We start from the raw sequence: 14,673 nt of genomic DNA on the forward strand, positions 1-14,673 counted from the left end.
TTACAACCATTATGTGTACTAATGGTGTATTGAACACTAGGCATGCAGTAGTGCATCATGGGTATAGTGTTACAACCATTATGTGTACTAATGGTGTATTGAACACTAGGCATGCAGTAGTGCATCATGGGTATAGTGTTACAACCATTATGTGTATTAATGGTGTATTGAACACTAGGCACGCAGTAGTGCATCATGGGTATAGTGTTACAACCATTATGTGTACAAATGGTGTATTGAACATTAGGCATGCAGTAGTGCATCATGGGTATAGTGTTACAACCATTATGTGTACAAATGGTGTATTGAACACTAGGCATGCAGTAGTGCATCATGGGTATAGTGTTACAACCATTATGTGTACAAATGGTGTATTGAACACTAGGCATGCAGTAGTGCATCATGGGTATAGTGTTACAACCATTATGTGTACAAATGGTGTATTGAACACTAGGCATGCAGTAGTGCATCATGGGTATAGTGTTACAACCATTATGTGTACTAATGGTGTATTGAACACTAGGCACGCAGTAGTGCATCATGTGTATAGTGTTACAACCATTATGTGTACTAATGGTGTATTGAACACTAGGCATGCAGTAGTGCATCATGGGTATAGTGTTACAACCATTATGTGTACTAATGGTGTATTGAACACTAGGCATGCAGTAGTGCATCATGGGTATAGTGTTACAACCATTATGTGTACTAATGGTGTATTGAACACTAGGCACGCAGTAGTGCATCATGGGTATAGTGTTACAACCATTATGTGTACAAATGGTGTATTGAACATTAGGCATGCAGTAGTGCATCATGGGTATAGTGTTACAACCATTATGTGTACAAATGGTGTATTGAACACTAGGCATGCAGTAGTGCATCATGGGTATAGTGTTACAACCATTATGTGTACAAATGGTGTATTGGTCACTAGGCATGCAGTAGTGCATCATGGGTATAGTGTTACAACCATTATGTGTACAAATGGTGTATTGAACACTAGGCATGCAGTAGTGCATCATGGGTATAGTGTTACAACCATTATGTGTACAAATGGTGTATTGAACACTCGGCATGCAGTAGTGCATCATGTGTATGGTGTTACAACCATTATGTGTACTAATGGTGTATTGAACACTAGGCACGCAGTAGTGCATCATGGGTATAGTGTTACAACCATTATGTGTACTAATGGTGTATTGAACACTAGGCATGCAGTAGTGCATCATGTGTATGGTGTTACAACCATTATGTGTACTAATGGTGTATTGAACACTAGGCACGCAGTAGTGCATCATGGGTATAGTGTTACAACCATTATGTGTACTAATGGTGTATTGAACACTAGGCATGCAGTAGTGCATCATGTGTATGGTGTTACAACCATTATGTGTACTAATGGTGTATTGAACACTAGGCACGCAGTAGTGCATCATGGGTATAGTGTTACAACCATTATGTGTACTAATGGTGTATTGAACACTAGGCATGCAGTAGTGCATCATGTGTATGGTGTTACAACCATTATGTGTACTAATGGTGTATTGAACACTAGGCACGCAGTAGTGCATCATGGGTATAGTGTTACAACCATTATGTGTACTAATGGTGTATTGAACACTAGGCATGCAGTAGTGCATCATATGTATGGTGTTACAACCATTATGTGTACTAATGGTGTATTGAACACTAGGCACGCAGTAGTGCATCATGGGTATAGTGTTACAACCATTATGTGTACTAATGGTGTATTGAACACTAGGCACGCAGTAGTGCATCATGTGTATGGTGTTACAACCATTATGTGTACTAATGGTGTATTGAACACTAGGCATGCAGTAGTGCATCATGGGTATAGTGTTACAACCATTATGTGTACTAATGGTGTATTGAACACTAGGCATGCAGTAGTGCATCATGTGTATGGTGTTACAACCATTATGTGTACTAATGGTGTATTGAACACTAGGCACGCAGTAGTGCATCATGGGTATAGTGTTACAACCATTATGTGTACTAATGGTGTATTGAACACTAGGCACGCAGTAGTGCATCATGTGTATGGTGTTACAATCATTATGTGTACTAATGGTGTATTGAACACTAGGCACGCAGTAGTGCATCATGACAATAGTGAAACGGAAGAAGTGATTACATAAAGAAGATATTGTTAATAGATTAGTATATATAAATTCAACTATTTATTTAATTATGATCTGTTATTGAAGATAGTTTGAATTATTTTTTGGAACACATTTATCATTCTGATAGGCTTGTAGATTACTCACCTCCACCATGGCATGTACATGTTTGTTGATTGTTTCTGGATCTGGTGGTGTATTGACTCCAGATGCCCAATCAGCAAACACTGCTGGTTTTGTCGGTGTTGGTGGCTGTCATGAAATACACATAAACACTAATTGTAATTTACAGAATCATCTTAAAAAATATCATTTTATTTATAAAATATACACATGATATATATAAGTTTCAGATTTAATGCATGAGCAGATTTTCAGTTGAATGGTCAAAGTTGTCAATGCTGGTAGAATGGTAAAAGTTGTCAATGCCGGTAGAATGGTAAAAGTTGACAATAGCGACAGGATGGTAAAGTTGTCAATTGAAACAGAATAGTCAAAGTTGACAATAGCGACAGAATCGTCAAAGTTGTCAATAGCGACAGAATTGTCAAAGTTGTCAATTGAGACAGAATGGTCAAAGTTGTCAATGCCGGTCGAATGGTCAAAGTTGTCAATAGCGACAGAATGGTCAAAGTTGTCAATGGAGACGGAATGGTCAAAGTTGGCAATGGTGATGGAATGATCAAAGTTGTCAATAGTGGCAGAATGGTCAAAGTTGTCAATGGTGGCGGAATGGTCAAAGTTGTCGATGGAGAAGGGATGGTCAAAGTTGACAATAGCGACAGAATGGTCAAGTTGTCAATTGAGACAGAATGGTCAAAGTTGTCAATGGAGACAGAATGGTCAAAGTTGCCAATGGAGATGGAATGGTCAAAGTTTGTAATGGTGATGGAAAGGTCAAAGTTGTCAATAGTGGCGGAATGGTCAAAGTTGTCAATGGAGACAGAATGGTCAAAGTTTGCAATGGTGATGGAATGGTCAAAGTTTGCAATGGTGATGGAATGGTCAAAGTTGACAATGGTGATGGAATGGTAAAAGTTTTTCAATTGCGACAGAATGGTCAAAATTTACAATAATGATGGAATGGTCAAAGTTTTTCAATGGCGAAGGAATGGTCAAAGTTGTCAATGGAGACAGAATGGTAAAAGTTGTCAATGGCAATAGAATGGTCAAAGTTGACAATGGCGGCGAAATTGTCAAAGTTGTAAACTGCAATGTCCTTTAATTTACCCCTTATTTCTAAGCTTGATTATTTTCATTTTCAGTTCGAAAAAACATCTGACCATATTTTTGTATTAGAGGCAAATCTCCAATATGCCCGCTAAATTGTTTATTTAACAAAAATTTTTTCTATGCATTTGAAAATTAAAGTGAATACATACCGAACTGGTTGATGTACGTGGCTCCCTGGCGATAGATAATTCATATATCTCATCTTCTGTGTAATGCAAATCAAGAGAAGCCTACCAAACCAAATCAAATAGACATTATAATAATATAATAAAGTTGTATTCAGGAACTGACACAGATATCCCCTATCTGGTCTTCATTTTATGATTCATAGCAGAGACATGAAAGTATAACTTAATTGCTACTAGTAAAACAACATTCCCACAAGTCTCATTAAAACATACTTTATAGATGGAAAGAAAACTGTCCCTGGCCACAACATAGTTGTAATTTTCGCTAACAGTATTTTATTGAGATTTCAAGAGATATTCTGCCTATGCACGACTCTTAAAAGTAACACATTCTAGGAATATCACTGTGACTATCTGTCTTTATAGGTACCCCAGTGAGATTATCACTGTGACTCCCTGTCTTTATAGTTACCCCAGTCAGATTATCACTGTGACTCCCTGTCTTTATAGGTACCCCAGTCAGATTATCACTGTGACTCCCTGTCTTTATAGGTACCCCAGTGAGATTATTACTGTGACTCCCTGTCTTTATAGGTACCCCAGTGACTCCCTGTCTTTTTAGGTACCTAGTGACTCCCTGTTTTTATAGGTACCCCAGTGACTCCCTGTCTTTTTAGGTACCCAGTGAGATTATCACTGTGACTCCCTGTTTTTATTGGTACCCCAGTGACTCACTATCTTTATAGGTACCCCAGTGAGATTATCACTGTGACTCCCTGTTTTTATAGGTATCCCAGTGACTCACTGTCTTTATAGGTACCCCAGTCAGATTATCACTGTGACTCCCTGTCTTTATAGGTACCCCAGTGAGATTATCACTGTGACTCCCTGTCTTTATAGGTACTCCAGTCAGATTATCACTGTGACTCCCTGTCTTTATAGTTACCCCAGTCAGATTATCACTGTGACTCCCTGTCTTTATAGGTACCCCAGTGAGATTATCACTGTGACTCCCTGTCTTTATAGGTACCCCAGTGAGATTATTACTGTGACCCCCTGTCTTTATTGGTACCCCAGTGACTCCCTGTCTTTTTAGGTACCCAGTGACTCCCTGTTTTTATAGGTACCCCAGTGACTCCCTGTCTTTTTAGGTACCCAGTGAGATTATCACTGTGACTCCCTGTCTTTATAGGTACCCCAGTGAGATTATCACTGTGACTCCCTGTCTTTATAGGTACCCCAGTGAGATTATCACTGTGACTCCCTGTCTTTATAGGTACCCCAGTCAGATTATCACTGTGACTCCCTGTCTTTATAGGTACCCCCAGTTAGATTATCACTGTGACTCCCTGTCTTTATAGGTACCCCAGTGAGATTATCACTGTGACTCCCTGTCTTTATAGGCACCCCAGTCAGATTATCACTGTGACTCCCTGTCTTTATAGGTACCCCAGTGAGATTATCACTGTGACTATCTGTCTTTATAGGCACCCCAGTCAGATTATCACTGTGACTCCCTGTCTTTATAGGTACCCCAGTGAGATTATCACTGTGACTCCCTGTCTTTATAGGTACCCGAGTCAGATTATCACTGTGACTCCCTGTCTTTATAGGTACCCCAGTCAGATTATCACTGTGACTCCCTGTTTTTATAGGTACCCCAGTGACTCCCTGTCTTTTTAGGTACCCAGTCAGATTATCACTGTGACTCCCTGTCTTTATAGGTACCCCAGTGATATTATCACTGTGACTCCATGTCTTTATAGGTACCCCAGTCAGATTATCACTGTGACTCCCTGTCTTTATAGTTACCCCAGTGAGATTATCACTGTGACTCCCTGTCTTTATAGGTACCCCAGTGAGATTATTACTGTGACTCCCTGTCTTTATAGGTACCCCAGTGAGATTATTACTGTGACTCCCTGTCTTTATAGGTACCCCAGTGACTGCCTGTCTTTTTAGGTACCCAGTGACTCCCTGTTTTTATAGGTACCCCAGTGACTCCCTGTCTTTTTAGGTACCCAGTGAGATTATCACTGTGACTCCCTGTCTTTATAGGTACCCCAGTGAGATTATCACTGTGACTCCCTGTCTTTATAGGTACCCCAGTGAGATTATCACTGTGACTCCCTGTCTTTATAGGTACCCCAGTCAGATTATCACTGTGACTCCCTGTCTTTATAGGTACCCGAGTCAGATTATCACTGTGACTCCCTGTCTTTATAGTTACCCCAGTGAGATTATCACTGTGACTCCCTGTCTTTATAGGTACCCCAGTGAGATTATTACTGTGACTCCCTGTCTTTATAGGTACCCCAGTGAGATTATTACTGTGACTCCCTGTCTTTATAGGTACCCCAGTGACTCCCTGTCTTTTTAGGTACCCAGTGACTCCCTGTTTTTATAGGTACCCCAGTGACTCCCTGTCTTTTTAGGTACCCAGTGAGATTATCACTGTGACTCCCTGTCTTTATAGGTACCCCAGTGAGATTATCACTGTGACTCCCTGTCTTTATAGGTACCCCAGTGAGATTATCACTGTGACTCCCTGTCTTTATAGGTACCCCAGTCAGATTATCACTGTGACTCCCTGTCTTTATAGGTACCCGAGTCAGATTATCACTGTGACTCCCTGTCTTTATAGGTACCCCAGTCAGATTATCACTGTGACTCCCTGTCTTTATAGGTATCCCAGTCAGATTATCACTGTGACTCCCTGTCATTATAGGTACCCCAGTCAGATTATCACTGTGACTCCCTGTCTTTTTAGGTACCCAGTCAGATTATCACTGTGACTCCCTGTCTTTATAGGTACCCCAGTCAGATTATCACTGTGACTCCCTGTCTTTATAGGTACCCCAGTCAGATTATCACTGTGACTCCCTGTCTTTATAGGTACCCCAGTCAGATTATCACTGTGACTCCCTGTCTTTTTAGGTACCCAGTCAGATTATCACTGTGACTCCCTGTCTTTATAGGTACCCCAGTCAGATTATCACTGTGACTCCCTGTTTTTATAGGTACCCCAGTGACTCCCTGTCTTTTTAGGTACCCAGTGAGATTATCACTGTGACTCCCTGTCTTTATAGGTACCCCAGTGACTCCCTGTCTTTATAGGTACCCGAGTCAGATTATCACTGTGACTCCCTGTCTTTATAGGTACCCGAGTCAGATTATCACTGTGACTCCCTGTCTTTATAGGTACCCCAGTGACTCCCTGTCTTTTTAGGTACCCAGTGACTCCCTGTTTTTATAGGTACCCCAGTGACTCCTTGTCTTTTTAGGTACCCAGTGAGATTATCACTGTGACTCCCTGTTTTTATAGGTACCCCAGTGACTCACTGTCTTTATAGGTACCCCAGTGAGATTATCACTGTGACTCACTGTCTTTATAGGTACCCCAGTGAGATTATCACTGTGACTCCCTGTCTTTATAGATACCCCAGTCAGATTATCACTGTGACTCCCTGTCTTTATAGGTACCCCAGTCAGATTATCACTGTGACTCCCTGTCTTTATAGGTACCCCAGTCAGATTATCACTGTGACTCCCTGTCTTTATAGGTACCCCGGTGACTCTCTGTCTTTTTAGGTACCCAGTGACTCCCTGTTTTTATAGGTACCCCAGTGACTCCCAGTCTTTTTAGGTACCCAGTGAGATTATCACTGTGACTCCCTGTTTTTATAGGTACCCCAGTGACTCACTGTCTTTATAGATACCCCAGTGAGATTATCACTGTGACTCCCTGTCTTTATAGGTACCCCAGTGAGATTATCACTGTGACTCACTGTCTTTATAGGTACCCCAGTCAGATTATCACTGTGACTCCCTGTCTTTATAGGTACCCCAGTGAGATTATCACTGTGACTCACTGTCTTTATAGGTACCCAGTCAGATTATCACTGTGACTCCCTGTCTTTATAGGTACCCCAGTCAGATTATCACTGTGACTCCCTGTCTTTATAGGTACCCCAGATCTTCACTGTTACAATATGTTGCAAATTTTACTGACTGCGAAATGCAGGAAAATTTGTCTCTCATGTAATTCAATCATTTTACAGTAGTTTTGGGAGTCATTTGAAAGTAGCCTTGCAAATATTTTAAAGTATGTTTACGGTATACCCTTTCTTTAGATGTGACGAATAAACATTCCAAATTATGCATTCGTATAGACGAGATAATTCAGTCAATTCCCAAGCTGATGCTCTGTCAAATGATTTATGAATCTAATATATTTTTGTATAACTTCTAAAATAAGGAAGAGTTAATTAATTTAATGCAGTAATGTATATGTTATTTAACCATGTAACCACTTGGCAAACAGGAAGAAGAATTTTTCTGACTCATTGTAGCAGATAAAAATATGATATTGTAATGTTATATTCTTTTATGCTTCATTTTGCCTGTTATTATGTATTTTTGTATATTTTTTGGGAAAATTTTGAACCAAATGAACATAATTATCTATTGGCTACAAATTTTAAACAAATTATGAAAAAAAAATTATGTCTTTAAAATTTGTGAATGACAAAAGTTGACTGATGACACAGGTTTTTCAATTTTGACCATTTTCCCCATCATAATTCATAGCGACAAATCTAAAATGTAATTCACTGGGGAGTGGTTAGAAGCTCTATATCACAGAGAGTGATTTTACTATCTTATAATAATTATATGATTTAACAAGCAGCCTGTCGGCTGAGATAGCTCCGCTGTTAGCAATGCACATTACAATTAAAGAACTGAAGATATCATTAGAAAATGAACAATATATATATATAAAAAGCAACGGGACAAATCTGAAAGAAGTCCACACGTAGTACGTATATATGTAATATAAAAGCAATCAGACTTGCGGTTTTCAACAAGAAGTCAAAAATATCACTTTTCACCAAAAATGACAAAATTATTCACCAAAATTCAAGAATTAAAGATATCATTACAAAATGAACAAATCTGAGAGAGGTCTACATGTAGTACCTATATATGTAATATAAAAGAAATTGGACTTGCGGTTTTTAACAAGAACTCGAAAATATTACTTTTTACCAAAAATGACAAAAATATTCACTAAAATTAGAAAATTAAAGATATCATCACAAAATGAACAAATCTGAGAGAGGTCCACATGTAGTACCTATATATGTAATATAAAAGCAACTGGACTTGCGGTTTTTAACAAGAAGTCGAAAATATCACTTTTTACCAAAAATGACAAAAATATTCACCAAAATTAGAGAATTTAAGATAACATCACGAAATGAACAAATCTGAGAAAGGTCTATCCAAGGTACATATACACCAAGTGTCAAAGCATTCAGGCTTGTAGTTTTCAAGAAGAAGTCGAAAAAATAAAACATTGACACGAACGACGACGGACGCCGACGACAGACAATCATTTATATGATAAGCTCCGCTCGACAAAGTCAACAGCAGAGCTAAAAAAAATGACAGGCTATACCTTTAACATATTGACTAAGTCCATGTTAGCTTCGATAGGCGGTGTTGCATTCTGCAACTGGGTAAGTTCTTCTATCGTCATAGATAACTGGGCCATCTTTCTGAAGTTGATGAGGTCATTTTCAAGTCTGTCTGGAAATGCTGTGTGTAGTGTGATCAAGTCCTTTAAATGCACACCTGTAAAGCAACAAGAAAAGAGTTATCAGCTAGCAGCAACTATTGTTTTTCTATGTAAATATACACCATGATTATCATCACTTTTTAACCCTTTGAGTGCCAAAGAAAACTTTCGTCACCATTCATAAAATAGTTCTATACATCGTATGTGCATATTAATTAGGTAATTTGCATATCATTAACCATTTCAGCACCAAAGTCAACTTTTGTCACCACTCACAAAATAGTTCTATATACCGTATGTGCATATTAATTAGGTAATTTGCATATCATTAATCATTTGAGCACCAAAGTCAACTTTTGTCACCATTCACAAAAAAGTTCTATATACCATCTGTGCATATTAATTAGGTAATTTGCATATCATTAACCATTTGAGTACCAAAGTCAACTTCACGCACAATTCACAAAATAGTTTTATATCCTGAATGTGCATAATAATTAGATAATTTGCATATCATTAACCATTTGAATGCCAAAAAAAACTGTTATCATCATTCACAAAATAGTTCTATATACCTTATGTGCATAATAATTAGATAATTTGCATATCATTAACCTTTTGAGTGTCAAAGAAAACTGTTGTCATCATTCATAAATTTTAAACCCACATAATTTTTCCAACATTTTCATCAAGGCTTGTAGGAAATTATCTCCATTTGGTCCAAATTGATTTAAAAATATAGAAAAAAATACAAACTACAACATCTGGGTTTGCCTCTTGTCACAGTAAAGCTTTTATATGAAAACAAATAAGTCTTGCCAAGACTAGTTAGTTAGTTTGAAATTTACAAATAATAGATTAGTATAATATGAATGCATATTACATATAATAATCAGAAGTAGTATGAAAATCAAAGAAAGCTTAGAAAGAGCTTCCGTGGGCTTAGAGTATTGGAGACATATTAATAATTCATTAGTCTTTCAAACAATGTTACCAGGGGTACCAGGTTTCGTTGAATTGTAATTAGAACTGGGGATATCCATGGAAAGGCCGAAAAATTATGAACTATTATGCAAATTAGGTAATTAATATGCACAAATTTTAGTTAAAACTAATTAGGTTTGAGTATAGCATCTAGAGCATCTGTGTACCAAGTTTTATTGGAATATAATGAGTAGAACTTGAAATATCAGCAGAAAAGCCAGAACATTACTAATTAAGCAAAATAGGTAATTAGTATGCATGGATATTAACCCAAAACTTATCAGGGGTGTATATAGTCTCATCTATACGCAACGTTTCATTGTAAGGGACGACGTCAAAAGATCGATGTCGGATAAAAAACTTATTTCCTTTAGTTTGGGGGTGGGGGGTTTTGACCTCAAAAAGTTTTCATCCTACAAAAACGATTTTATTTTTTAATGAAGTCAAAAAAATCTTGGAGTATTTGTAGTTCTTTTTTTTCTATCCAATCATGGAAGAAATAACCGAAAAGGAAAAAAACCCATCCAAGACGAGAAAATGGTTTGGTTCGAGTGTAAATCGATGCGTCAAATGAGGTGCATTTGTAAAATCTTTTTACACCCACCCGACAACCAACTGCTATGCAATACTACTGTCCGATTATCAATTTGTATTTAATGGTGAATGTAGTCTGACGCCATGACCAATATTTATCAATTAAGTTTTAGTGGGTGGTAGGGGGGTTTGGAAAAAAACTAAAGGAATTAAGTTTTTTATCCGACATCGATCTTTTGACGTCGTCCCTAAGGTGATGATTAGTACTTGAGATATCAGTGAAAAAACAAAAATTGACTAATCTTTATGTAAATTAGGTGATTAATATGCACAAACTTTTAATCCAAACTACATAGTTCTGTGCATAGTTGTAGATCATCTAAACGTGTATGTACCAAGTTTCATTGAAATGTAATGATTATTACTTGAAATATCAGCGGAAAAGCCCAAAATGGACTTTTACCCAAAACTAATCAAGTCTGCAGATTGTCCCAAATCTCCTATGCACAAAGCTTCATGAAAATCCAATTAATGGTTCTTTAGATATCAGTGGAACAGTCTGGGAACAGCCAAAAATTAGCTAATTATCATGCAAATTAGGTAATTAATATGCATGGATTTACACCAAAACCTAATCAAATCTACACATTAGCTCAGAACATTTATGCATCAAGTTTCATCAAAAACCAACCTATGGTTCTTGAGATATCAGTGGAACAGACGGACACAGATTTGTAAACGTTAAAAAGTTACTTGCATGGAATTATCATAAATACAAACTAACATTTTCACTCATGTGCTTTTATTTTGAATAAAAATACCAAAAGAATTGACAAAAAATGCAGCCCATGCACATTTAAAAGTTATACATGCTTAACAAAAGTCTTTTGTAACTCATGTCTTACCTCTTTATTATTATTATTATTCAAATATCCAAGAGAGATTGGAAAGAAAAGAATAAAGTTAGAAAGATAAAGTAGAAAATAATCCAGGTGTACAAACATCACATGAACGGTTATTACTTGCTCAAAGCTTGTGGAACACTTCACAGTTGATGGAGGAACCATGATAATGAATATTTTTAATTTAAAACTATAGGTATACTTCTGTAAATTATTTTAGAAACTATTTTGGAAAGTGTTGATTTTGTCTTGGTACAAAACAACTCAGTTTACATGTTAGTATAAGGTTTGGATGTACCTAAATATTAACAGTGAATGAAATTTGATACAAAGTTATAATATAATGTTCCAAATGTAACCCCCTGTACTGCTCAATTTTAAAGTATATTACATGAAATATAAATTTTATATTTCATGTAATATACTTTAAAATTGAGCAGTTTTGATCAGAATTCATAAACCGTTGTAAGAACAGCATTGAAACACACAATGATCAATTCATGGGATTGAGTTTTTAATGTGTATAGAGATAACAAAAAAAAGAGATCACACTACATGGTAAAAATATTTTAATTCGTCAAATATGGAGGTTATATTTCACTATAGGATCAAAGGCATGACATACTGCATGTATGTTATCAAGGTCACAATGTCATTTTTTTTTTTCAAAATATCTTGATTCAGGATATTTGAATTTTATATACCGGGTACCAACTATTAGAAATGAAATACAACTGAACAAACGTCACAGTGGCATATAATATAGTTTATTTCACAAGAAAAGAAGCTTTGAGATTGCAAGGTACAAACACCTAGCTAATAAAGAAAATCTATACTCACAAAATTGGAATTTTAAATGCTTTACTTTCTTGAAGAGCTTTTCTATAATTACAAAAATTGCCTGCTGAAGACAGGAGATCAGTCATATCAGCAAGTGTCTGGAGAAAAAAGAAATGAAATATTAAGAGATCAAACGTTGTTTTAGAATAATTTATTAGCAGGCTGCTGTGGTGTGTATATCAAATAGCCATAGGAATGTAAGTATACATTTCTAATCGAACATGTGCTCTGTGTCTGAGCAACGCAAGGACAAATGTTCACCTTATACATTAAGCACAATTAAATGCCCATATTTTGGAGCATTATGCCTTTCAGTTGATCTATGTCAAGTTAACTTTCCAAAAATAATCACAGTTATCAATAATCTTTTTAAACTTGAACTGTTTGATGTGTATCATTGGCTGGCAATATGTATTATAAGCTTGACTGAGCACATCATACCCTGGATGTATCAGTCAAGACACGTAATATTTCATATAACTTTAAGCTTTAATGAATACGCTTCATGATACATGCATCGATAAAGCTGAAGTTGAGAAAACAGACAGACTAAACTTTGAGGTAATCTTGAACAACCAAATTCATACATGTTGCACATGTAGAATAGGGTCAATCTTGTTACACTCTTCAGAAGAGTTTCAAAAACTAGCCTAAAGTATAGTTTTCTAATAGTTTTCGATTGTTGTTTTCGTCGGTGATGATTGCCAGACGAATAAAATGATCCCAATAATAGAACATTCAGGGACAGATTAGAGGGGGGTTACTGCATAACACTTCTACAACCTTTATTCTTCAAAACAAATCCACATTAAACCATAGACAACAGCTGAAACCAAAATCCAAAAGATAGGGTGCCACTTCTTAAACAGCTGTTCACTGCATTATAGCTATGATTAATAGTGGCTTCACAGGGAAACTAAATACCCAGTTATTCAAACCACACTAAAGTGCAGAATTTAAAAGAAGACATTCTAATATAAATAAACTAGACTCATTTGTGATACCATATTTTTATTCAATATTTTTTTAGAGCTTTATTTAGCTTTTATTCCAGATAAATACCAAATTCAGATTTTCCACCATTGTGGACAGAATCAACAGATTGCTTTACCTGCCAGTTTCAATCCATCAATTTTACAACTACATGGAGATTTAGATAGAGTGCCCCCGTAATCTCTGTTTAATACCAATAAATATTTATGTATAAGCAGTCTGTGTGTTGCATATTACTGGGAAAAAATAGGACAGTGACTCCTGTGTTCCATATTTGTGTTGAGATGGTGAGTGCTCTGAATGGTTTAATGGATTTCTTTCAATAGATCTATTCACTACTTTACACACTGATGGTTTTAAACAATTTTTAAAGAAAACAAGTACAATCAGTTGAACAGCCATAGACAAATTGCAACATGAAAAACATATACAAACCTACAGAATGAGTGTACAAATAACATAAAAATATATATACAATGTCTATTAATTTCCGTTTAATGTACATTGTCTGAAGATAACAATTGTGCCAATCATAAACCAAATGTTATTTGTTAGTTCATTCATCTATTTTAAATATAAATGCAACCACTATTTGTTTCACTGTAATTAAGCCACTGTGTAAAATATTGAGGTGTATTAGGTATCTTTACTAAATGGCAATCAATTGGAAATTGTTCCAAAAAAATGACAAAATGTTTTGTTCTTTAATACAAAACCACAGCTCAGTTGTCTCAAAAAGGCCTATGTGTTTTACATTCTTCATTCTTGTAAGCATGACATCAGTCTTTAAAAATAAATCATTCTCACACATCGTTCTCACATTTCCAAGGAGTTGAAAATTTCCGTGGTGATCAACTATACATCGCTAAGCTGCACATTCCAGCTCATCTGCACCTGTACTGTATTTACTCCATTTGAAGCTCATAAATACATGTACTGTATTTGCTCCATTTGAAGCTCATAAATACATGTACTGTATTTGCTCCATTTGAAGCATATTTGAAGCTCATAAATACATGTACTGTATTTGCTCCATTTGAAGCATATTTGAAGCTCATAAATACATGTACTGTCTTTGTTCCATTTGAAGCATATTTGAAGCTCATAAATACATGTACTGTATTTGCTCCATTTGAAGCATATTTGAAGCTCATAAATACATGTACTGTATTTGCTCCATTTGAAGCTCATAAATACATGTACTGTATTTGCTCCATTTGAAGCTCATAAATACATGTACTGTATTTGCTCCATTTGAAGCATATTTGAAGCTCATAAATACATGTACTGTATTTGCTCCATTTGAAGCTCATAAATACATGTACTGTATTTGC

The 14,673-nt window shown here is 36.3% G+C and overlaps 1 protein-coding gene across 1 annotated transcript in view; it reads right to left on the reverse strand.

Moving 5' to 3' along the window:
* Positions 1 to 14,673, reverse strand: part of LOC102807427 (ras guanyl-releasing protein 3-like) — a 64,210-nt gene that overhangs the window by 6,021 nt on the left and 43,516 nt on the right. Inside the window, exons 10-14 of the mRNA XM_085492632.1 lie at positions 12,347 to 12,444; positions 11,510 to 11,511; positions 8,967 to 9,142; positions 3,527 to 3,607; positions 2,292 to 2,396 (exon numbers count right to left, since the gene is read on the reverse strand). Coding sequence (XP_085348758.1) covers positions 2,292 to 2,396; positions 3,527 to 3,607; positions 8,967 to 9,142; positions 11,510 to 11,511; positions 12,347 to 12,444 — 462 coding nt within the window. The remainder of the gene's footprint in view (positions 1 to 2,291; positions 2,397 to 3,526; positions 3,608 to 8,966; positions 9,143 to 11,509; positions 11,512 to 12,346; positions 12,445 to 14,673) is intronic.

This window comes from Saccoglossus kowalevskii, chromosome 2 (genome assembly GCF_978046115.1).
Source record: "Saccoglossus kowalevskii chromosome 2, keSacKowa6.1, whole genome shotgun sequence".
NCBI classification, from domain to species: domain Eukaryota; kingdom Metazoa; phylum Hemichordata; class Enteropneusta; family Harrimaniidae; genus Saccoglossus; species Saccoglossus kowalevskii.